At 39.1% G+C, this 25,639-nt stretch overlaps 2 protein-coding genes across 3 annotated transcripts; both read left to right on the forward strand.

The window, feature by feature from the left end:
• The first annotated feature begins 353 nt into the window (after positions 1-353).
• LOC116290186 (uncharacterized) lies at positions 354-8,345 on the forward strand. 2 transcript variants are annotated; one of them, XM_089040026.1, is made up of 5 exons: positions 354-427; positions 3,993-4,612; positions 5,909-6,090; positions 7,022-7,146; positions 7,901-8,345. In XM_089040026.1, exons 2-5 carry the CDS (start codon positions 4,051-4,053, stop codon positions 8,166-8,168), a joined length of 1,137 nt encoding a protein of 378 aa, XP_088896152.1. In that variant the 5' UTR covers positions 354-427; positions 3,993-4,050; the 3' UTR covers positions 8,169-8,345. The 2 variants fall into 2 exon arrangements, with proteins under 2 accessions (XP_088896152.1, XP_088896151.1); XM_089040025.1 differs by lacking the exon at positions 354-427 and adding an exon at positions 3,756-3,892.
• Positions 8,346-8,472: 127 nt separating this feature from the next.
• Positions 8,473-19,388, forward strand: LOC116290179 (uncharacterized). Its single transcript, XM_089040005.1, has 10 exons — positions 8,473-8,961; positions 13,291-13,626; positions 13,755-14,033; positions 14,567-14,953; positions 15,448-15,681; positions 16,041-16,322; positions 16,879-17,157; positions 17,292-17,660; positions 17,836-18,114; positions 18,778-19,388. Exons 1-10 carry the CDS (start codon positions 8,901-8,903, stop codon positions 19,143-19,145), a joined length of 2,874 nt encoding a protein of 957 aa, XP_088896131.1. The 5' UTR covers positions 8,473-8,900; the 3' UTR covers positions 19,146-19,388.
• Positions 19,389-25,639: the final 6,251 nt, after the last annotated feature.

Below are 25,639 nucleotides of genomic sequence, written 5' to 3' on the forward strand. Positions count from 1 at the left end.
GTTGAGGGAGGGGAGGGGAGGGGAGGGGAGGGGAGGGGAGGGGAGGGGTAAATCTTATTCATAATAATATAATAATAATAATATTTATTTATAAAGCGCAATTACAAATCTGTTCTAAGCGCTAGTAAACAGACGACAAAGACAACGACAAAATAAAATTATTTACAAAGAATATGCTAATTTGAAGAGATAAGTTTTAAGTTCAGTTTTGAATGAGGCAAGACTTGATGCATTTCGGAGAGATATTGGAAGTGAGTTCCAGAGTTCAGGAGCAGCCACAGAGAAGGAGCGATGACCATAAGATTTAAGATTATAAGAATGTGCTGATAGAAGAACTTGTGATGCAGAACGAAGATTACGGTTCGGTTTATACACTGAAATGAGTTCCCGGATATAGATAGGAGATTGGCCATGAAGAGCTTTAAAAGTAAGTAATAGGATTTTATATTTGATTCTAGATTCAATTGGTAGCCAATGCAGATTAACGAGGATAGGTGTAATGTGGTCATGTTTATGGGAAAGAGTGATTATTCTGGCAGCAGCATTCTGTACAGATTGTAGTTTATCTAAGAGTTTGTTTGGTAAGCCAAAGAGCAGAGAGTTACAGTTGTCGAGTTTGGAGGATATGAACGCGTGGACGAGAGTTTCAGTTGTTTTCAAAGAGATGTATTTTCTTATTTTAGCAATGTTTCTGAGATGATAAAAAGAAGACTTGCAAATATTATTCACATGACGAACCAAAGTAAGATGCGTATCAAATATGACACCAATGTTCCGAGCATGCATTGAGGGCATTATCACATCAGAACCAAATTGAAGAGAAGGAAGAGTTAACTGTGGGCTGTGCTTTGAAGAAAATAACAGGAATTCAGTTTTGCCTTTATTTAGTTTCAATTTATTTGTAGTCATCCAAGCATCAATATCAGATAGACAGTTTTCAATCAGATTCATGGAATCATTAAGGGACAAATCATCATTACAGGAGAAAGGAATATATAATTGAGTGTCATCAGCATAAAGGTGGAAAGACATTCTGTGTATTCGGAGGATATCAGCTACTGGAGAAGTATAAAGGAGATACAACAAAGGACCAAGTACAGAACCTTGAGGTACGCCACAATCAAGTTGAAGGGCTTCAGAAGAAAAATCATCAATGGAAACAAATTGAAAGCGATCAGTGAGGTAGGACTTAAACCATTGAAGAGCTATGCCAGAAATGCCAAATTTTGTATGGAGACGATCTAGAAGAATTTGATGATCAACTGTGTCAAATGCAGCAGATAGGTCCAAGAGTAGCATGGCAACACAAGAACGATTGTCAATGGAGTGGAGGATATCATTTTGTACTCGAAGAAGAGCAGTTTCACAGCTATGAAATGTTTTGTATGCAGACTGCAATGGTTCATGGAGATTGTTCAGAGACAGATAATCATTTAGCTGAAGGGAAACGACTTTTCCAATAATCTTGGAGATATTCTTTAAATTAGAGATAGGGCGATAATTTCCAAAAATTTCATGATCAAGAGATGGTTTTTTCAGTAACGGTTTTAAAACAGCAACTTTAAGAGAAGATGGAACAACACCAGTTTGAAGTGACAGGTTAACGATTTCACATATAGTAGGCAGTAATGCACCAAAATGTCCAAGTAGGAGACTTGCAGGAAAAGGATCAAGACTACAGGATTTAGATGACATCTTTTTCGCAATGGCTGATAATTCATCAATAGAGATAGGCGAAAATGAATCAATTTTACAATCCAGTTTAGGTGAATCCAGATAAGAGAAATCATTTGAAAGATGTGACGTAGGAACGAAGCCATTTCTGATGTTAACGATTTTGTTTTTAAAGAAGTAAACAAAATTGTTAGCTAGATCTGTGGATGAAGTTGAGGTTGGTAGTTTTTTCTCAGGTATACGGTGTAGCAATCGATCAATAGAACGGAATAGATCATTACTGTTAGAACCAGCATCAGTAATCAAATTAGAATAAAAATTCATTTTTGCATCAAAAATCAGTTTTTTAACAACATTACATTGATCAACATATAATTCACGGTCAACCTCTAATTTGGAACGTCGCCAACGTCTTTCTAGATTACGACGCTTTGTTTTATTAATTTGAATTTCGTCAGTATACCATGGAGCTCTTGGGCGAAGGGAGATGGATCGAGAACGTAAAGGAGCATGTTTATTTAAAATAGACGATAAAACAGAGTCATATTGAGTACACAAATCAGATAGTTGAGTAGCAGGACATTGATATAGTGCAGAGTTCATAATATCTTGTTGGAGACAATCAGCATCTATTGCACGAAGCTTGCGATAAGAAATGCTTTTTGATTGAAGTAGAGGCTTGTTTACAGATAACATACAATGAACAGCATAATGATCAGATAAAACAGGATCGTGTACAGTAAGGTTGGTCACAGATTTTTCATCAGATCTTGTAATGATTAGATCCAAAACGTGATTACTTTTATGTGTAGGTGAAACAGGATCAAGGACAGTCAGATTAAAACAATCGAGTAAATCCATAAAGCGATTAGCATTATTATCTTTAGTGTCATTGATGTGAAAGTTAAAATCTCCAGAAATTACCAGTTTGCCAGAAGATGTAACCAGTCGTTCCAAGAGAGTAGTGAAATCATCATTAAATAGCAAGCTATTTGAAGAGGGTGGACGATAAACAATAACAATACGATAAGTAGACGATTGATGATGAAGTAGCATTTCCATAAATTCAAAAGACGTGTGAGACATTGTTACATGATGATTGATTTTCAGGCTATTTTTATACATTATGCCAACACCTCCACCAGTACGATTTTGACGAGGAACATGACAAAACGAATAACCAGTAGGACAAATATCACGCACAATAAAATCAGAATTAGTATTTTTTAGCCAGGTTTCAGTTATAGCGAGAATATCGATGTCTCTTTCAACAACATAATCCTTAATTAAAAGAGATTTATTGTTTATTGAACGAGCATTTAAGAGACAAAATTTCATGTAGTTTGCAGTTGAGGTAGAAATTGAAGCAGGTTCAAGTGATGCAGGAATTTTAATGTTTGTTGTTGAAGCAGGTGATGATGAAATTGTAGAACGATCTGTACGATGACCACCTCGCTTGCCACGAAATCGAAAAAGCTTTAATTCCTTAAGAGCAGAGGAGCAGCAAGATGAAGGAGCTTTTGTATTACGGCGAAGTTCGAAAAGATTTGCTCTTGAGTATGTTATTAACGGCAGTTGACGGTTAAGATTTGAAATTCCAGCTGTGGAATCCAGGATTTCTTTATTGTAATTAAGGACCGATGTTCTGTTATGGCCATAAAAGACATGGGATAACACAGGTGTAGATGTTAAATGTTGTAAAGAAAGACGAGGCATATCCAATGAACGATGATAATTATTTGTGTGATGAACCATATGAAGTCGTTGAACCGTAGTCTTGAGGTCAGAGTTAAACGAAGAAGGGCCAGGATTACGATGAATATCCATAGAAATAGTAATATCAGTTGGAGGATCATGACCAGGAATAGATAATGAAGTATAACCATGCTTAGATATTTTTCCAACGGCAATACGAGACTTGTAGAAACCAGATTTGAGACGAAACGAAGTTAACTGACAAACATTCCAGGGAGATGAACTTGAAACCACTGAATTAATCACTAAACCAAAGTGCAGAGATTTACTTCTTTCAAGATCCAAATGACGATTAATGTTATAATTATCAATATAAGAAAAAGGGACTACATAACAGCGACAAACCATAAAAAACAATAACGTATATACAGACAAAGAATATGTGGCTGCCATGTTAGGCGCCGGAAATTATCATATTCATGTACCCTTCATATAAATAAATCGTATAAGTTTTAAAAAATACGTAAGTAAAAAGAAAAATAAGAAATCAACTCTTCCCGATTTATATTCAGGGGGGAAAGGGAATGTTAACTTTTCTTTTCTTTTCCTTTTTTTTTTTCAAGCTTGCGCCGGTCGTATTCTTGGTCAGTGATTGTTCATATGTAAATCATTCAATTCAAGATGGCTGACAAAACGTTTCTTGACGAAGTTGACCAAATTGATTTGGAGCTTGACGTGCCTTTTAATGAATTTGAGGACGAATTCCAACAAAATACTACAAATAATATCGAGAACTTACCCAAGCAAAGTAATGAGACTGTAAAGGCTACAGATTCTGCAGAAAATTTAACTAAAAGTTGTGTGGTTGGTAAAGAGACTTTTGGCCTGTCAAATGACGGTCACTTAATAAAGTTAGGCAAACCTGAATCTACAGGACACACAGAATTGTCTAAAGATGTAGAGGAAGGAGAAGTATTAATCCAGGAGGAAGAAATGGAGTTGTTAAAGGACACTATAACAGACGATACAGAAGATAGTAATGTTGAAGATGGTCAAAATATTTCACGTTTCGATGAAAATAGGGAGAATTTAAAACGAAAATTGGACAATAATGACGCAGCATTGGACGAAGAAGCTGATATGGATATTGATGATAATTTGATATTAGAATCTGATGAGGAATCAATGTTACAAGAGAAGAAATGTAAAAAAGAAGATAATGTTGGTAATGAAGATGGCAAAGGTATGTAAGAAAACTCCTTTCAAAATTTTCTTGGATAAGAGGCTTGCAGAAAAACACAAAAGATATGGCACAAATAGGACGTTTGCATGATTGCATCATTGACCTCTATTGCCAGACGTCCTTGCACACTTTCTTTTGTTCAGTTAATTAGCACCAATTGTCTTACTATATTTTTATGAGGGAAAGCACATTAATTTAAATAAGAAAGAAAATTTGCCAAGCATTATGGTAGTGGGAGTCAAATGACACCATCATGCAAATGTCCTATTCCATTGAGGAAAGTGTCTTGAAAAAAAAATCATTTATTTTTACCAGTTAGCCTGGCAAATCAGTAAGAAAATTTTGAAAGGGGTAGTTGTATACATAGCTAGATTTAGATGCTGTATTACTAGCAAAAATCAAAATCTCTACCAAGAAAATGAAACCAGGAATCTTTAGAATAATGCTCTGAATCCATAATCCAGACTAAATTATTCATAAAATCTACTAAGCTGTTGGACTATTTCACCACATTCTAAGATGACTGTGAAATTACAAGGCTTCAACCAATGTTCAAGCCTCTTGTAGACCTGCTTGCTCTTCTGTATTGTAAAATATACTAGTAAGTTTTGACCATTGTCATTGAAGTGCGACCCACGAAGTTTGATGTCCCTCGTGCACTGACTAGCAATTCAACCACGGTCAGTCAAAGTCTGCAATAAGAGAAAACCAATAACTGGAGGGAGTTTTTGGACTGAATTCAAGATTTAAGAGGAATATTAGAGGATGAAAATCTTTAATTCACCTTTTCGGCGCTAACTTGGATTGTGTTACGTTCACCAAAAAGTTCGGACATTGTTCTCGGAATTCCATACAAATTCACTGACTTTAAAGAGAAAATTTAGGTAGATTTCTTTAGTTAGCTATCTTAACAGCAGTAAGAAAAGCTTCAATCAAGCTAGAAAAATGATTATTTACTTGTATTTAGAGAACTAACTAAACATTTAAAACCAAGTAAATAGTTCATTTAGAGTCAGTACATTTGTACGGAAATTCAAGAACAATGTCCGAACTTTTTGGTGACCGTAACACAACCTAAAACAATTTATACCCCGTGACGGCTAGCGCCAAAAAGGTAAATTCAGTCTAAAATCTCACTCAAGATATATATATGTATTTTTTATTTCAGTTCTTTGATTGATGGTCGTTGAAATGCTAGTCGGCAAACAAGACATCAAACTTTGTTGGTCACGCTCAACAATAATGGTATTAATTAATTACAACATTTATTTTTCCCAACATGTTATGTGGTTTAAGATCAACCAATGAAAAACCCTAGAGGTGGTAAGAAGAAAAAGAAAAAGAAAAAGAAAGTAGTGCCAGTGCATTATGGGAGAATCCCTCGACCAATTATTGGAAGACTGTTTAGTCCTCTGATGGCAACAGAACATGATGAACCTGAGGTACTTGCTGGTCAGATGGCAGACAGATTAGAAGAGGTACAAGGCAATTAATGATAATAATAACATATATTATTATACATTTTACTAAGTATCTCAATTCTGATTGGTTGAGAGCCCTCAGCCAACCCCTGATATCATGTGAACTCGACATGATAAATGTATTATCTGTAGGTTTTCCTACAGATAATACATTTATCATGTCAAGTTCATTCAAGGTCATGCTGTGGTAGCTTTGTTTTTATTCATTATGTGTATTTATTTCCAGAATCATGTACAAAAACAATTATTTAAGGAATCCTTAACTTATTTTCATATATTTTATGAAGAATTCTCAAAATATTTCTGAATTAAGAATTTTGCATTTTTCACGCTACATCATGGCATTCATAATTCTTGTCTCTATAATTTAAAGTTCATGTTAGGAATTTTTTTCCAGTATACAAAATGTATAATAAAGCAATTATTGAATTCGGTTATCCCATAATATCGTAAATTATCAAGACCTCGGCTCTGTTATCTGCTGCAGCCTTTGGCTTCGGCAGATAACACATCATCGGCCTTGATAATTTACGATATCATGCTCAACCTCATCCAATAATTGCTTAATATTTTAGCCGGGAGCCTTGCATACATGTATCTGCCAGGAATTTTTCAATGGGGCACTGAGAAAACATAACTTTGAAAAGAGACTACTAATAAAAAATTTGTATAATAAAAAATTTATAAAGACAGTATTAACATGTTAAAATGTAAAAAGATAAAAGAGTAGCATTATGCCTTAATGTAAATAAAACAAGTTAAGAAATGTATTCATTACTTTAAAAAAAGAGTGCATGGTCTAACATATTTTATTACATTTAAAGGTGTTAAATAGAAAGATATCTGCAGAAAAATGAGAAGTCAATACATCTATCATAAAAAGTCACATGAAATTACATGGAGACTGACTGTTTTGCTTTCGTTTCAGGAAAAAGAGGATCTCATCTTAAGGGTATTACAAACCATAGGTAACAAAAAGGCAATCGAAATATTTCAAGAAACAAAGAAAATACAAGTAGAAGGAGGGATGAGTACAGTTTATGGAAACAGAAGGTGAGATTATTTGGATATGCTCATTTGATTTTTCTCCGGGGGGGGGGTACTCCCATATATGGACTATACAGGGATGATCCGCTGAACAAGGTATGGTTTTTCGAGCTTCTTGTCATAAACAGGGTATGCAATTTCACTCAAATTCCAAGTTCTTCCTGAGTTTCCTGTCATATTCAGGGTTTTTACTTTTGTATTGACCGAAACTGGTTATTATGGTCGTCAAAAAAAAACAATACACAAGCTGACATGTAATTGAAACAGGAACTCAGTGCAATTAATTATATCTTTTGCCATACACAGGGTCTACAATTTTGAGGTTTTTTTGTCATAAACAGGGTACCCCTTTCAGAATCACAGCGGAACACCCCTATCCAAACCCTGGCAGAGTACCCCCCGTGGGATTTTTCTGTCTTTCTGTCCTTCTGAAATTTCACCATGCAGGTACTTCATCAGGTATTTGAAAAGTTTTCTCCAATCACTTGACTCTCCAAAGCGAGCAGGAGGTGCGTCCCACTGGGCTCAGTGTCATACACGAGTAGAGTAGCTTGTTGGTAATTTCCTGTTCTTCAAGGGTTTTTTCTCTGGGCTCTCTGGTTTTCCTCCCTCCACAAAAAAAAATCAACTCTTAAACTCCAATGGCAATTGCAGTGGATGAAGAGCCACTCTGTGGAAATGCCACTGCTAAATCTTATCCCATTTTTTTTCAATCATTCATTCATTATTTTCTTTGTTTCATTATGTATTTCTTTTCCAGACGAACTAGTGGAGGTATCTTCATTTACCTGTTAAAGAGCAAAGGTTATGCAACTAAGGAGCAACTGAAAGAAATATTTGCTGTTGAAAGAGAAAAAGCCAAGCAATTAATCAAAGAACAGAAGAAAAGAGATAAAGAGCTGAGGGAACAAGGAATCAACGATTTAAGACAAAAGCTGGCAGAGAAAAAAGAAATGCTTTTGAAAGCTGAAGACAATAAATCAGAAAATAAAAGTGTGTTGGAAGCGAGCAAAAGCGAAGACTTATAGTCCTAGAACGATTAAAGAGAGAGGACTCAATCACTATCACTTTTTTTTTTCTGCTACGAAAAACGAAAACCAAAGACTCGTTAAAAACATCAAAGATCAGAGACAGCGATGCGAGGCTGATGCTTCTCTAATTGCATTACCATAGCAACAAAATCAATAAATCTGGGCGGCTTCTAATCTCTCAATTTATTTCTGCCCCCGTTGTTACAGCAGCTCGGCTACTAAAGCTGAAATAATTGAAGCAGTTCCGGTTGACGTTGCCGTCACAGATTTTACGAGACCCTTCGTTTTTAACTAATGAGGAGGAGAGGGCGGGGAAGCGCGCATGGCAGCTTTATTTTCGCTCCAAAAGGTCTCTTCAATGGAATGTTTAAATATTTAGTTTTTAAGAGCCATATTTTTCCACCGTCGATCAAGCACAATGCCCTAACCTGGGAAATGTGTTTTTGTCTTCTTTCTTCCTCGTAGATTAATTAGGCGTTTTTTCCTCTTGACAACATAAGCAAGCCTCATTTATAGAAAGCCGTTTCTTTTGGACACTTTCCCAGAATTAATAAGCTCCAAAACAGTTAATCTCTTTGGATTGGTTCCCAGTTGTACTGACTTGTAAGCTTAAGCTTGACACTGTTAATATCGTAGCAATGACTTATTAGTCTCGTGTTACTGTACAAACCGAACCTTTGCAGAACCAAACCACGTCAATCCCAAATTTGTGAGAACTTCGTCCAAAAAATGACAGAAAAGAAAGGAATTCTTATATTACTTTCTTTGTGGACGCTCTTAGTTTTTAAAGGTATGATATTTGGTTTGGAAAACTTCTTGAAACTTGTGTTCACTTATTTAGTAGATTGCTATCTTTGTTTATACTGACCTATACGACATCACTATTTGGTAAATGAATGAGGAACTTGATGACATACTCGAGTTAAAACAGTAATGTCTTGTCCTTAGTTGGCGAACGAGTTAGTTTTTTTTACATTACTACATCGATTTTTGATAACTTTTCCTTGTGTGGAATTAGATCTATAACATGTAAAGTGTTTTATTTCATTTTGGACACTCGGTAACGCGTAAGATTGTGTTCAGCAAACTCTCTAAAAATTTCATCTATCATAACTTAATCTTTACTTCATAACAAAGCGATACTCTATACAAAACATGTAAATATTCGTTCCCCAGCCTTTTCCCCTAAAAAGATAAAACGAATCGAGGAAGACAATTGAAGATGAAACGTCAATGGCGCTTAATTCCGACTCTAGTAAAAAAAGTAGCTAGTAATGACATGACCCCACGATGAGGTGCACACTGGAAAAAAGTCAAGTCCCAACGTTTTTAATATCGGGGATTAACTTTTAAAAAGTCTCCCAGGGATTCTTAATTACGTAGGCGACTAAGATTTAACTTTTTAAAAGGCTCAGTTTTGATCCATGAGAGCGAAATTCACAGAAAGAGAGACGCCAGCTGTGTATATTGACAAGCAGGACAAAACTAGTAACAGGTTTTTGCTGATTAGCGCGCAAACCGGTTTAAAGCACATTCCTTGTTGTTGCCATTAGAAACGAAAGACCATTCGCGTTGTAGCATGAGTAATCCAGTACCGCTCGAAAGCTGGATTTTCATTGCTCCCTAAGTATAGTTACTCTTTTGTAAGGTTAGGTTTAGTGCTATTGTTTGGATTGATCAAACTATTGTTTTTTAATCCAATCATGTAACTCGTTCCTAACGGTACGGGCTGCCTCTGTAGCATCACCAACTAACATCCCTTGCAAACATTTCATTTGTTCAATGCATTGCCAATCACTAACGCTCCACCTCTCGAAGATTGATTGTGAAAGAAAATTCGCGGTGCATTCTCGTAGCAAGAAGGCATGTTTATGTAGTGCAACGAGAAAAGATGAAAGAGAAAGTGGAAAGCCTTATTTCTCAACGTGTTACTTCGTAGGAACTTTAATAGACCTCCTCGGCTCGGCGTAATGTTGTCCCATTTCAGACCACGTGTCATTCCCTTGAGAATGATATTCTTTGTTTGAGTTGTATCCATATTAATGTGTCTTCTCATGTGCAACTGAGCGCAAACCTTAAACAAAGAAATGCTCTAGGAAATGACATATGGTCTGAAATGGGAAAACATTACGTTAGAGCCGAGGAGGACCATTGTTCAAGTGCAGCCGATAGCATCATAATCTCGTTTGCACTTCCTTCCCTCCCCCTCTCTCATTTTGATTTGTTATTACACCCACCTGACAAAAGGTTTTCGGCGCCAAAGGCGATGAGTTCCTTGTGACTTGTTTAACGTGTTATAGATTAGCACGGCTTATTGATGATGTTTTCAATAGGCTCGATGATAAGCCATTCGTATTGTGGAGCAATAACCTCACGATCAAGTACCGGAAACAACAGACAGTATTGTCAATGACTTTGACTAATTAGATATTGAAAGCCATCCTGATAGTAGATAGGGTCGGATTCAGGGGGTGTCCTGCGGCACACCGGACACACCCCTAACACCGGTCGTAATTACGCTTTTTTGAAGCGATGTATAATATCTACATATACATTTCTTCATTTGGGATACCCCCTAACAAATTCCCGGATCCACCCTTGATAGCATGTCTCATACAGGAATATTGAAAGCCATGCCAAGTAATAGTATAATCGAAACTCTTCAGTGGAATCAACTTATAGACCCCTTGCATGTGACGTCAAAGCAGCTCGATCTGGGGAACAAAACAAAAGAATTCCAATCTCCTGAGAATTGAAACCTATTGTTTTGTGCCCCAGATTGAGCTGCATTACAAAATGCTTCCAAGGGGACATGAAACAACAATTACATTTAGTCAGTATTTTACATACGAAAAGTATTGTTTCATGGGCTTCAATAGACACAAAAGCAAACAATTATGGGGGGAAATATATCCAAGGTATTTTACTTGGCCCGTGAAACAAAATCGTAAAATGAGTGAGTAAAGGTCAAATAAAAACAAAAGAAAACAATGGAATGAGTGCCTATTACTTACTAAGTGTTAATACACTTACTATTGTTTCACGGGTCAAGCAAAATTCCTATAACCTCTATAGACCCTTGCAGCACGTCGGAATGCAGCTCAATTTGGAGGACATGACAATAGGGCTCCAATTCTCAGGAGATTGAAATTCAGCTTTTGTTTTATCTTCCAAATTGAGCTGCTTTGACGTCACATGCAAGGGGTCTATTCGTTTCATGTCTAAGAACCGCTACCAGCTGTGTAGGAAGCTAGTAAAACAGCTGGCTGTACAAAGGAGAGCACTGAGAGGAAGAAAAGACAACAACTACTATCACTATTATCCATATTGATGCAATGTGTCTGCTTCTGTAGACCACAATGAAAGTTGTTTTTCTTTATTGTGCTGTGCATTATCAAAATACACGATACTGCTCAGGATAGAGTGCATTCATGATATCCGTGAAAAAGTCGCTAATTAACAAAATTATACAAATGAGTGCAAGAGTTTTGTAGGTCTACGATGTACTGAGATCTACTGAGCTTACTAATTTGTGCAAATTCGTGCAATTTCTCACAATGTTTTCCACGACTATATGGTTTGCACTCTACTGCCATAGCTTACATTAAGTTCACGGCTTGTTTATAGTGAGGTATGACAGACAGTACTATAGCCTATTGGCCTTGTCAGTTTGTACGTGAAGACGTACAAGATAGTATCATTTCAGTAAAGTGTATTTTTAGATGTAGTCACCAATAAGGTCGATACGTGACGGACAACTGGGAATACAATGTTGGCACTTATACAATGGGTTCAACAATAACTAAAATACCATATAATTGTCGTTACTTACCCTATGGCTACAATGAGTTCAATGGGGCATATACTGACGGTGATGGCACCATTTTGTCCCGGACGAATTCTGATTGGATATACGGTAACCTTACCAGCTGTACGTGATTGGTTGTCAGTTTTTGACCTATTCAATCCTTAACGACTTCCTCTGACCACTTTACTATGTCTTTTTGTCTTGCATGTCAAGGGCTTCAGTCTCACATGACAGCACTTCTTTTTCCAACTTTACCCAGAATGTTTTCATTCCACAGACTTGTTTGTACCCTGGGCACCAGAGGCCCGGATAGGTGAATGGTAATTAAGAGACTGATCATTTTCAGCGACAGGGGGAGAGGGGGGATGTTGCATAGGATTACTTCTTTTTACTGATACGGCGGCCATCTTAAATTCTATTGTTTCAATAATGCCAGGGGCATTTAATTGCTTACTATCAATCACGTGACTTTTTGGAGTTGACTGGGGGTCAAACAAGCGGTTGACTGGGGGGCAACTAGCGGATGCTAAGTCAAAACATATCAAAATAAGTCCTCAAACTATTGTATTTGACTATTTTCACGACATCAAACCAGAAAACAAGAGATCAAAACAACCTCCAGGATTCTACAAGCCATCAAAAAAGAGCTATTACCGGAAGTGACGTCTATTGATAACAACCTAAAGAAAGTTTATAGACTGCGCAGCTGTCAGGGTGTCTTTTTATATAACTTGACACTTTTCGATAATAAGCACATCGAAAAGGCAATTTAATTGCTGGTAGTTGCAACAATGTATCAATCACTGAGACACTAATTATTCGACAACGTAAACCCGCCCGCACTCTATGCTTCATAAGTTTTTTATATGTGTTTGCCCCCTAGACATCCCATAATTCAAGATGGCCGCTATATCAGAAAAAAAGTCTATTGCACTAGCTCTCGAGCACCGCGCTCAGAAATTAGTCAAGTGTAGAACGTTGTGCACTTGATATCATAAACTAAATTATAATTTAATATCGCTATTCTTCTGATTTGATATCGTAAATATCTATCTTCTTACTATTATCTTACTTTTTGTTTTCTTTCTATTTTGTGCTCCGTAAATTTCATTGTAAAATATAATTATCATTGTGATCTCCGTAGATGAGCCATTATGGTTCTTCGAGTAAACGATTAGAAAAGTTATGGTTAAATATGAAAAAATAAAAAATAAAAATAAAAAGATTAAAAAATAAAAATAAAAAGATTTTTTTAAAATGTAGAACGTTAAAGTAGGAGGATTAACATTTATGTTCGCGTTTGCATTCTAGGTTCCAAAGGATTCAGTTTCGATACCAAAGTACATTGCAATCCGAGAAGCATGGTTCTGATAGTCAAATCATCTTCCAACCAGAGCCTTCAACTTAGTCTCATGAACAGTAGTTGTAAGGCAGTGAAGATCAACAACACGCATGTCCTCTTTCAAACACCGCTGACTGCATGCGGCACACAGTACAAGTTATCTGACGAACGAGTAGTATTTTTCAATTGGCTGATAATTAAGAAGTCTGACCAATCACAAAGGATCCAAACATCACGTGTTATAGAGCGTTCTGTGCCATTTCATTGTGTGTATAAAAAGAAAGACGTTGCAGAGATTATGAAAGGTAAGGCTTACCATCCGAAATGTTCCAAGCAACACCTAAAAACAAAAAACGCTTGGATTAAGGATCATTCAAGACTCAAAACATTCTCTTTGCAATATCAACCAATAAATATTTTTCTGTATTTGCAGTTTTTGAGCCTCTAAATTTCGATCCAAGTAGATCAAGCCCCCAAGAGCTGTTCAGTTTACTCGGGCTCCCTGTTAAGATCCAATGTACATTCAGAAGCGGCGCTACTCCTGTCACAGTCAAATTCTTCAAAAATCAAACCATGGTTGCCATGGCAACCAATCAGTCAATACTGACAGAGATCGTGATGGCAAGAAAAAGGGATTTTGGTGAATATACTTGTATTGCAATAGATAGAAACGGAAAGACAGCAATGCATAATATTACCATCAAACACCTCGGTAAGTGTGTCTGTACAACTGTCTTTGTATCGTTTCCTCACCGTTGAAATAAGCCATTTCACGGATCCCGTTACTCAACCTCAGCCTCGTCAGCGTGTAATTATTCTTTAGAATTTGACTACAGTCCGCAGTAATCAACGAACAATTGAAACACTTAAAAATTTCACAGGTTGTAGGCAATTTCTAAAGAATATATTACACGCTGACGAGGCTGAGATTGAGTAACGGGATCCGTGAAATGGTCCATTGCACCCAATCAGAATGCAGTGGTATCCCACTGTTTCTTCACATCAGGCTTGGTGTATATATTTTAATTGCATGGAATAAAATAGTTATCAATGCTTTCTCATGGCACACTTCACGATTTCATATTTAGAATATTACGAAAGCATGGAAGTAATGTTGACATTTGTAATTTCACAGTATATGGAAGTGCTATGCTATGCGAGTGAGCGCCTTTCATTTTTATAGATGTAAATGAAAATGGGAAAGGTTAAAAGAAAGTTAATAACTAACTGGGTTTTTTCCCTTAGATCACGCCGCTGTACCCCGTGATGGAGTCTACACCACGTGCTCGGAGTCCTCCTTCCACGTGATCATGAATCGGACTTTGTACCCCTGGTTACAGCCTGCATTGAAACACTTACATTTGCGTGACCATTCCTGTGAGCCGTGGCACATCAACAATACTCATATCATACTAAACTCCTCTTATGATCAATGCAAAACCTTCAGAAAAGAAAGCTATAGGGAAGTAATTTATGATAATGTATTCATTGTCCATGTCAAGCCTCGTGATGATGTCCCTGTGTTGGATGTCCCGGATATTGAGTTTGCTATCGAATGCCGACTGAGAAGAAAACCTCTATCAAGAATAACCGTCATGCCGTCCGTTCAGGGCAAAGTTTATTATCTTAACGGTAATTATGCATGTCGTATGATAATCAAAAGGATATGTTAAAATATTGATGAAGTCCAAATGTTCCCAAGAGAGTCAAACAGCATGGTGGCCATGTTCGTGGTGCTATAAACGAACGAATCTAATAAGTCTCTTGTTAAAAATACCACCAACATGGCTGCGATGACATAACGTGGAAACACTTTTTCTCGGTGCAATTTGTACCATTTTCGTATTTGTGTGACCTCGTGTGGCAGCCATTATGGATGTCAGGAACAATCCAATCACACCAACTAAAGTACTTGCCACACTGTATCAGGATTTCTAATTATATATACTTAGGCCTAGGACAAACGTCGAACTTTCCATGCACCGAACTCATTAAAAACAATGGATATCAGGTGATAATGAGGCGGCATTCTTTGATGTAATTAAGTTCGGTGCATGGAAAGTTCGACGTTTGCCCTAGGCCTTAGAATACGTTGCTTAAGCATCTTTTACCTCCTTATTCTTCAGGGCAGTTATTCGGTATATTCCATCATGGGAGTACAGTTAGAGCTGTGTGTCAAACAGATCCCCACGAGAAATTCGTTGCATGGAAGGTCAAGAATGGGAGGCAACCATTGACAAGGAGCAAGGAAAAAGCCTTGAACAAAATGTTGTTGGTGGAGAATGTTACAGATAGTAATGGAGGGGTTTACGTCTGTGTTACTACCAGAAGACACTTAACATTACACTTTTTCGTAAAAGGTAATTGTACAAGATGCAATTGTTTTGATTATTTTTAATAAATTGTCTGTATTTGTTTATTAAAATTAAAAATACCCAATAACTTTACCACCATCAATAAAAACTTTGCCACTGACTGCTCTAGGCTGAATTGAACAAGTTGTTGTCTTTCTTGGCACGTTTGCTGTCAAGGAACATCCCATACAGTCTTTTCCTAAATTAAAAAATGATACGTGAGTCGAGTGCAGGTGAATAAAGAGTACGTAAGACTATGGAGGGGATTTGAATGGGGACCCTCAAGTTTGTTTCTTATTTTGAGCTCTATTTTCAAAACGAACTTTCTTACCTTAATTGTACATGTATTTTGTATATATCCAAAGCTCATTTTTACGCCAAGAGCAAGCAGTACATCAGGAAGGGAAGGGATGGTGCCGTCGTTTGTTCTGCCGGTGGGTTTCCCGAAGTAACGAAATCGTGGACCAAAAATGGCATTAAGATAGACATGAAAGGACGCTTTTCCATTGACAAGAAGGGAAATTTGATGATTGCTGAAGCACGGAAAGAAGATAGTGGGCTCTACGCGTGTGAAGTAGAACAAGTGTTTGAAGTACCGTTAAGAATGAGAGCATTTCAGGAGATAAACATTATGGTTGAAATATATGGTGAGCTAGCTTTATCCGTTTATATGTCCATCCATTCATCATGCATTAATCTTTTTATCAATCCATCTATACATCCGACCATCCATCCATCCATCCATCCATCCATCCATCCATCCATCCATCCATCCATCCATCCATCCATCCATCCATCCATCCATCCATCCATCCATCCATCTATCCATCCATCTATCTATTCATCTATCTATAAATTCATCCGTCTATGCATTCATCTATCAATACATCCATGGCATCCATCCATCCTACCATCTATCCAAGCCCCATCCAGCCATGCGTACATCGATCCATTCGTCTATCATTTCTTATGGCCATATCCCTCCATTCTCTGTCAATCCGTTGTCTTGTACACAGCCGGCCATCAACGCCCCGTCCCATGCGTCTATCGATTTATACCTAGCATGCACGCAAGCACTTGAGTTTATTCATTCATTCTTATTCAAGCAGGAGCAATTTACCGTTGACGCATTCATCGTGTTACTTCCATCCATTTATGATAATTCTTTTTTTTTTTTTTTTTTCATGCCATCTTCTTCCACAGATCCTCTGGTTATCGATAGATTCATGACGAGCAGAAAACAAATCAACACATACGAAGGTCTTAAAACCAACATCATATGTTCCTTCAAACACGGAGCTACCCCTATATCAATAACACTATCAAAGAACGGTCAGAACATCGAATCAGTGGTCAAGGTCAGAGGAAGAACGCTTTACGCCTTGTTGCAAACAAACTCTGGAAGCTTCGGAAAGTATGTATGTGTCGCGAAAGATGCTGTTGGAAAGAAGATTCATTATGTCATGAATCTGAGAAAAATAGGTAAATCTAAGTGCTCTGTATTGTTTATGTTTTGAGATCAGTATATACTGTATGGATATTCATCACGAGGCAGGAAAAATAGATGTATAGGGCTCCCTGTGCTTGCATTAATATCTTTTCTTTATATTTTTTAGGCAAAAAAGATTCTCTAATAAACGGCATAGGATTAAACTGCTACAAGGACTACATGGATGTGACTTTCAATCTTTTGGAGTTTCCCTTTCTTGACACCAACAACTACCATATCCACCTAAACTCATCAGAGTGCGAGCCTTACGAGTTCACAAACACATACCTTCGAATCCAGGTCCCGCTCTCAGGATGTGGAACCACGGTCAAGCAGCATGGTCAAGTGGCTAGCTACTATAATAGCTTGATTGTTCGTTTGGCAAAGGAAAAGTGGCGGAATAAGTTAATAAATAGAGTCCCGGATCTGGTGTTTCCATTCCAGTGCGCTTACAAAAAAACGATTGTCGAGGAACGCAGTATTCAAGTTCCTATTGGTAGGCGTAAAGATCTAAGTTATGAATATAATCAAGGGAATATGAACTTTGTCTTCCTATGATGCACATTTTGGATCTTCGGCCACAAATATAAATATAAGCATTCGCAACAACACATGTTTAGGGAGGATTTTACATCGTTTTTAATCTAATGATAAATATTTATAATTTTTAGATTCCCTGAAGGTCAACGCGCTTCACTCCAGCCCTCTCTATGTCACCTCTTTGCTCAACATCAGGTTGCGGTTAACATGCTCTTTCATAGGCGGAGTTCAGCCTTTGAAAATGAACATGATCAAAGATGGAAAACAAGTCGTGGAGGCTGAAAAAGTTGACGAAAATACCCTGACTACTGTAGTTTGGGCTGGTTTTTCTGCTGTAGGGTCGTATGAGTGTAATGCAGTTGATGAGACGGGTCAGAAGGGTAAACATAAGATAACACTGGGATTAACAGGTATCACTCGATGCATTTTGATTTACCATTACCCATTTAATGGTTGAGTAAGAGGATGGGTTGGCATTGTAGTGTATTTTGGGACTATTTTAATTAGTGGACAAAATAGACACCATCTCGTAAATATGTCCCCAAAACACTCGCAAAATGCACTCCAATGCCAACTCGACCAAGTCTTAAAACATAGTCCATGTTTTTGACTATAGTGACTATATATAGCCTAGTTGCACCCAATATAAGTTTCGGGAATTCGCTTGAGTGCACACTAAACGATGGTTGACGTTCCAGATGAGGTTGGACGTGATGTATTCATACATTTACTGGATTTTATGAAGTCCAACCTCGACTTGGAACCATTCCTTCGTGGTCAATCAATCAAATCCAGGAATAGTCTATCCCCAAAGCTACCTAATTTAGAGGACAACGCAATGCATTTCAATTATCCATACAGTAAAGTTGTCTTCCATATGAGCTGTTCTACTGGAATTCATAAAGTTATATCCTTAGATGGGTAATTTAGAAGACAATGCATTTGAATTATCGTTAGATTAAAGTTCTGTTGTTTTGTCCTCCATATGGAGATGCTTTCGGAATTTGCTGCAAGACAACTATTGGACTTTTGGGTGACATTATTCGTATCAGAAAATATGTTTCTTTTTTTAGATTGGAAAAAAGTGCCAAAGACACGAGGGATTTCAATTCAGTGTGACTCTAATTCTATCAGTATTTCGTTGGACCGTCATGTTCACACCTGGATTCACCCAGAGTTCCTGACCATCCATCTTGCAGACGAGAGGTGTAAGCCCTCTTTTATCGACTCTTCGCATATGCTCATTGCAACACCGCTGAACAGCTGTGGTACTTTATATAAAGAGACCGACGATCATGTCGTGTATCGAAATAAACTGATATTAAGTGAGCGTGTCGAGGTTTTTCGGGTGATTACCTGGTCGCCTGTGGTCGCTTTTCCAATCGAGTGTAGATATAAAAGAAAAGTAGGTGGTAGTCTGATAACTGTTGAACATGCGTGAGATCGATTGGCATGGGTCATAGTATTTTTACTGCATGGATATAATGTAAGGACTTTGGCAGATGTAAATAAACATACTGATATGATGATATTTAGCACCAAACGTGATATAAACAAAAACTAGGCGGTGGTCTGATAACTGTTGAACATGCGTGAGATCGATTGGCATGGGTCATAGTATTTTTACTGCATGGATATAATGTAAGGACTTTGGCAGATGTAAATAAACATACTAGTATGATGATATTTAGCACCAAACGTGATATAAACGAAAACTAGGCGGTAGTCTGATAACTGGTGAACATGCGTGAGTAGTATAGGGAATGGGGGTTCTAGCGCAGTGACCACACGAGGATTTCCCGTTTAAAGTCACTAACCCGTGTTTGCGTAGCCCTCATTCCCTATGAGACCCCCAGGATTACCCGTGGGGGTAACAGCGCACTCGAAATATGTTAGTTTACGCCAGGATTACCCGTGAGGGCAACAGCGCACTTAAATATGTTAGTCACTAGTATAGGGAATGGGGGTTCCAGCGCAATCTCAACACGGGCAAGATCCGTATCAAAAATCCACCTACGGACGACCCCCACTCCAAGTGTGGTTGAGGGCAACAGCGCACTTAAATATGTTAGTCTATATATGGAGTGCGAAGAATGTAAGAAGTTCGTTAACGACTTTTGCATAATTTGTCTAAGACCTAAAGTTATCGTACCTAAGCCAGAACCCTTTTGGTGTTGTGGTAAGAAAATGCAAATAGAAGACGACACGTCAGCACAGTGTTACGAGTGTGGTAAGAATATTCGTAATGCCGTACCAAATGCTACCAGAGAGCAGTATTACGCCAATGGAGGTCGTAAGAAAACGCCATATAAGAGAATAAAATACTTCAGGGACTGGATGAGTCATATCCAAGGTTTACATCCGATATATTTAAGCGACGAAGTAAAGAAGAAAATCATAGACCATTTAGAAGAGCCAACCCCGCAAAGTCTACGGAAAACGCTGAAAAAATTAAAACTAGGGAAATATTACAAAGCTATTCCCTATCTTTTGTCTGAAATTACCGGTAAGTCTATTCCCGAGGTTTCTGATATGACAAAAGCCGAGTGGATGTTTTGTCGGCTGGATAAGGATATTCCTTATTACCCTGACGTAATCTACGAAATATTTTACGAAATTGACCCCAACCACCCCCTGTTAGGATGGATTCCGAGAAGATAGTGAATCTTATGGCATAAGATGAGCGAATAGCATAAATCTTATGCCATAAGATGAGCGAATAGCATAAATCTTATGCCATAAGATGAGTAATTAGCATAAATCTTATGGCATAAGATTACGCGTAATTTCCAGACTGACGTTCAATATGTAAATAGAATCCTGTCACGCTTTTTTCAAAGCAGATGTTTACTGAGCAAGCTTTCTTTGAAGCTCTTCTTTCGCCTCCTGGTAGATCTTTTTGCGAGATTCCTCGGAAAGATCTTTTACGACTGTTTTTTTATTCCTTATGTCCGTCTTTAATTTCTCGTATTTGTCTTCTTCGGCCAGAATAAGCGAGAATTCTACGTCGTCTATCTTTCTGTCACGCAAAGCCTTTGAGACAAGATCGGTAATAGTATTTACTTTAGCCCTAGATAGAGCTATTGTCGTGTCATGCTTGGATATTTTCGTGGATAGCTTTTTCATAATGCCCGTAGCAACAGCCGAAATGATACCACAAGCTGCCCCAACGCCGGCCAAAGGAACTCCAACGATTATTCCCGGCCCAGTAAGCGAAGTAGCAACGCCAGAGCCCGTTAACACAACAGATATGGATCCTGAAGTTATCGCAATCTTATGTAGCGTACTCCGGGCTCTAACGTACTTTTTTCTAACTTTTTCATAGTGTTTTGCCTGCCCTTCCAAGTAAGCCAGGATTAAGTTCGCTTTATTCAGACGAAAGTTTTCGGCGTTTAGTTCGTTAGGTGTAGTATAGGGAACATCTGGGTACAACTGAGGTGCTGATGGTATAACATCCATTATATATACTAATGTACGACGCTTTTGGGAATGATATTGAGGAGCAGCCACATCATGACAACCGGGATTACTGGAATTGGAGAGCATTTAGGAAGATGTTTCCACATGCAGACCCTAGTAAGTTCGAAAGAAGACCCGATGGGATTTACTTTAACGGCTCCAGGATGTACAGCAATGAGGATTTGAAACATTCAAAGCTGGAGCAAGTAGGTGATCAGGTGCAGCGATTGACGATTGTACACCCCGTTCATAAAGAAAGGCCACCAAAACCCGAGCATAAAGCACCTAATTTTCCTAGAAACTTATTGTTAACCACGGAAGATTACCCATTTTACGATGCTGAAGGTGGTGTAAACAACTTCGAAAAGCTGGTAACGTACCTGAAGATTTCAGTGGGTAAACAATCATTTAACGTAATACTAAGAAGTATCTATAAGAATACGATGTTGAAGCATACGTCGGGTAAAGAGGCCAGGGAATGGTTAGCAGGGCCCAATATGCGGTATTGGCCGCAGCAGTTAGACTTTGCTATTTGGGCTGCCACTAAAGGTTGTGGTGTTGCCGCGGACATGTTTCACATTCCAATTATGCAGTTTCACGTTGCCTTTACGGTAAGGAGGTTGTTGAAGGAGCTTAACGCACCCCTACCAGGAGATGGAGCATTTAATCCAATGAATAACCGATATGACGCCGCAGCCCTGGAAAGGTTAATTAATGAGTTCAAACCACAGCAAAAAGACTTTCGTTATAAGGAGGGTAAGACGCATGGGCTGGGTATAGTTTACGTTTGGGGTGCCAATGGTGAGAAGCCGGCTGACTACGGACATCAGGAATACCCAAGTAATGAGTTAGAGTTCAGTGATATGGGTGGTAATAAGGGTAATAATTCATTAATTACTAGAATTCAAACGAACTACCCCGGCACTTGGGATCCATTTGTGTTAATGAAAGGAAAAGGTTTAAGGAACCTAGCCAGGATTAACCGTAGCATTGAAGCATTCGTGTACTGCATCCTGGGAGCGCAGGTAAATACCCGCAACCCCATTGTTGGATCCCAAGGCGCTTCACAGGAAACGCAACAAGAATTCCTAACTTTATTTGAGTCTGCAATAATAGAAAATGACATATCTAAATCGGTGCAGAGATATCAATTAGCGGTGCAGCAGTCTAAAGTGCGACTGGATTACGCTTTGTCGCCTGGTTGTTGGTTAATGCCAAGTAATTTGGTTATTAACACCAATTCCGTTGTGGGTTATAACAACAAGCTGCAGCGAGCTACTAAGGATATGAAGTTTGGGGTGAATGACGTGAACTCTGACATGACCAAGGGCATTACTCACTTCGTAGAGAAACCAAAAAAAGAGGTAGAAAAACCATCGAAGAAGGCGCATGTAGGAAAACCCGAACCAAAGAAACCAGTAAAGAAGGTTACCGAGGAATATGACCATGACTTACTAAAAGCCGGCTTAGCAGCTGCAAGCATTGGTCTGAGCTATTATATATGGCGATGAACAACCCCTACGTAGCTGGAGTAGATTGTGTTTATACGACTTACACAGGCGAGAAAAAATACACCCAGGCATCTTGGGTTGATGTCACGGGCATGTCTGTAGACTTGAACTACTCAGGAAAGAAGTTAATCCTTTGTAGTATTTGCATTGGTACGAGCAGCCATGCCAACGTCGGCTTTAGGTTCCTGGATGAGAATGGCGTACTGCAGCCTATGAGAAATAAGACAAACAACAGGGAGCCTGTGCATTTCTCCGTAGAGCCCACCACAACCAGCGCCGAGAATCTTTCCGTTTGGACTTTCCACATGGTCGCCGATTGCCATGGGAAGGTAAAGCTGCAGATAAGAGTAGACGATACGGGAAAGGTTACGGTAAATAGCATAGAAAATCAAAGGGATACTATTTATAATCATAAGACCATTAGCACTCTTACGGTGATTAGTCTTTAAATATATGAACCCACACGCGAAGGAGGATTGGTTCCTTCATTACCTGGAGGAGAAGGACTACTTAGAACAGCAATGGTATGACACCGGGCTGTGGGTGAAGGTTGGGGGCCTGGGATTAATCATGTGTACTATTAGTATTTCGACGGCGTATTCGTGTAAAGCCGGGTTTAGGATTGTCGATGAGAATGACCATCCATTACTACCCTACAGAAAAAAAGATAATAATAGGAACCCAGTTCATTTCTCGTCGGAACCCCCACCACCGACTGTAGAAGACTTAACACCAGTAAGTTTTCACATGATAGTCAATTGCCAATATGCGAAGTTACAAGTTCTCCCCAACCGCGTTGCCTACCTTCGGATAAATGCCGCCACAGTAAAGGCGAACCCCCCGACTGATGCTGCCTGGAATCATAAGACCATTAGCACTATGACCGCCATACCGCTAGTTCCGCATTATCAAGGCGGCGCGAATACTATCTTTACTTATCCCCAGTCGAGGACGCCTCGGGCGCCCGACGACGATAAGCCACCAGTAATACACAAGGATAAGATTAACCCTTCATCTTCTTCAGGAGTACCACTCCAATAGCGACGACCAAGATCCAAATGTTATTCCCCACGAACTTCAACAGTTCACCGCCGGCCCTAAGTGCCAAGGAAACAACCGAACCCAGCAGCCCAGGAAGACCAGCTGCCATCTTTTTTCCCAAGTCCGTCAGCCCATTACCTAATTTCTTTACGCCCGCGCCCGTAGCCTTAAGCGTGGATAGGATAACTCCTACTACGGTGCTAATAGCGACCGCAAATGCCAGCGGAATACCATACTTCACCAGAGCTCTTTTTACCTTTTCCTTGGTGGTAAGCCCCAGCTCTTTTTCCAGGTTTTCCTTTTGAGCCCGCAATTCTGCAACTCTCTCCTGAAGGGTTTCTACTTCCTTTTGGGCAGCCTCCCTTTCCTCTTCGGGGCGAGTCTGGTCATTGATTATTTCCTGCTGCCGCTCTATTTGTCCCTCCAGGTCTTCAATAGCCTGATCTCTTTGCCGGATTTGTTCTTCCTTAGTGTTAATTTCGGCAACCAACTGCCGCCGTTCCTCTAAAGAGCCAGCTATGGTGGTACGTAAGTTCTTAGCTTCTTCCTTGCTTATGTCCAGGTCTTGCAGGGCGAGCTCGAAGGCTTTTTGGGCTTGGTTCCTATCGCGCAGGGCTTTGTCTGTTTGTTCTCTCATTTCTATCATTCTTTGGTTTTTGTCGTCAAGTTCTCTTTTTTGAGCATCGAGGAGTAGTCGGTTTTGTCTCATGTAATCTGCCTCCCTTTCCTCCATTGTCTCCTTTAGTTCTTCAACTTCCCTTATCGCTTCGATGCCTTTTTGTTGCCGCTGCATTAGGGTCTTGAACTTTTCAAAGGCTTTGCTGGCGTTTTCATCGTTTTCTCTTAGTCTTTCCACCAAATTAGGTTTCCCTAATGCGTCTTGGATTTCTTTTGGGAGATTACTGGCGAGCTTGTTGGAGTCTGTCCTTTGGTAGAGATTATACCACGTATCCCTTCCTTGATGCTGGATTTGAATTTGCCCCTTATCCCCGGTTTGGAAATTAAGGCGGGCCAAGTCCACATTTGGAAATTTCTCCCTTACGTCGTCTAAAAGCCCCCTTAGCATTTCGGTTCTTAGGTCCGTGGAATCCAAGTTTTGCAATTCTAAATATTCTGGAATAGATCTCCCTGGGTTCCTCGATTGCCACTTGTCCTTTAAGGAACGCCAGGCCTCGCGGGCCCTACTTCCGAACCTATTTCGAAGCCTATCCCAAATATACTCGCGGGACACGTCGTCATTTGGGATTAACGTATCGTATTCTTCATCGTTAATGTCGACTTGACCTTCTTCGGTGGTGGGGTCAAAATCCGTTCCTTCTACTGCCATTATATATGATAAGCTCAAAGTTAAACCCCAACGTATTACCTAAGCAGGTTGGTGGACTAAAGGCAGAACGCACCTTTCACCGGGTTACATTCACACCTTCTAGCGCAAAGCCGGGGGAAACCCTGTACGTAGGCGTACCCCGCCTAACAGATAACCTAGTCTTAGTACCCGGCACCCTGGCTTTAAGGTTCGACTTAGCGGTGCAGTCAAGCCCCACAGATGAAAGGATTATCGTTAACAACGTGGGCCGCAACATTGTTTCTAAGATGCGCGTAAAGTTCGCCGGGGAATCCTTGCTGGACTTAAATAGGTACGATCTGTATACCACGTACAAAGACTTATGGTTAACAGCATTTGACCGCGCGCAAAGGATAGAACAAGGAATTGGTAGTGTCATTCTACGTAAGGTCCGCACACCTACGAAAACGCAACCTACTGACGGCAGCGGAGAAACCGCAGTGGCAGACGCAAAGCGAATAAAGACCGCCTATGGTAGCAAGTATGTCATACCACTGGACTTTGAAGTAATCACGAATCACGGTGTGTATTACCCAAGACAGTTATCCGAGCTACAGTTTGAAGTAACTTTAGCAGATG

This window comes from Actinia tenebrosa, unplaced genomic scaffold (assembly GCF_029948245.1).
Source record: "Actinia tenebrosa isolate PJP-AT-01 unplaced genomic scaffold, QUT_ActTen_1.0 PGA_scaffold7__59_contigs__length_16204524, whole genome shotgun sequence".
NCBI lineage: Eukaryota > Metazoa > Cnidaria > Anthozoa > Actiniaria > Actiniidae > Actinia > Actinia tenebrosa.

What these genes read in the sequence shown, in the direction of transcription:
- LOC116290186 (XM_089040026.1), top strand. Translation starts at nt 4,051, where the DNA reads ATGGCTGACAAAACGTTTCTTGACGAAGTTGACCAAATTGATTTGGAG. An exon ending in TGGCAGACAGATTAGAAGAG is followed by an intron (nt 6,091 to 7,021) that starts GTACAAGGCAAT and finishes CTTTCGTTTCAG; the next exon opens with GAAAAAGAGGATCTCATCTT. An exon ending in ACAGTTTATGGAAACAGAAG is followed by an intron (nt 7,147 to 7,900) that starts GTGAGATTATTT and finishes TTTCTTTTCCAG; the next exon opens with ACGAACTAGTGGAGGTATCT.
- LOC116290179 (XM_089040005.1), top strand. Translation starts at nt 8,901, where the DNA reads ATGACAGAAAAGAAAGGAATTCTTATATTACTTTCTTTGTGGACGCTC. An exon ending in CGTTGCAGAGATTATGAAAG is followed by an intron (nt 13,627 to 13,754) that starts GTAAGGCTTACC and finishes CTGTATTTGCAG; the next exon opens with TTTTTGAGCCTCTAAATTTC. An exon ending in CATTATGGTTGAAATATATG is followed by an intron (nt 16,323 to 16,878) that starts GTGAGCTAGCTT and finishes CTTCTTCCACAG; the next exon opens with ATCCTCTGGTTATCGATAGA.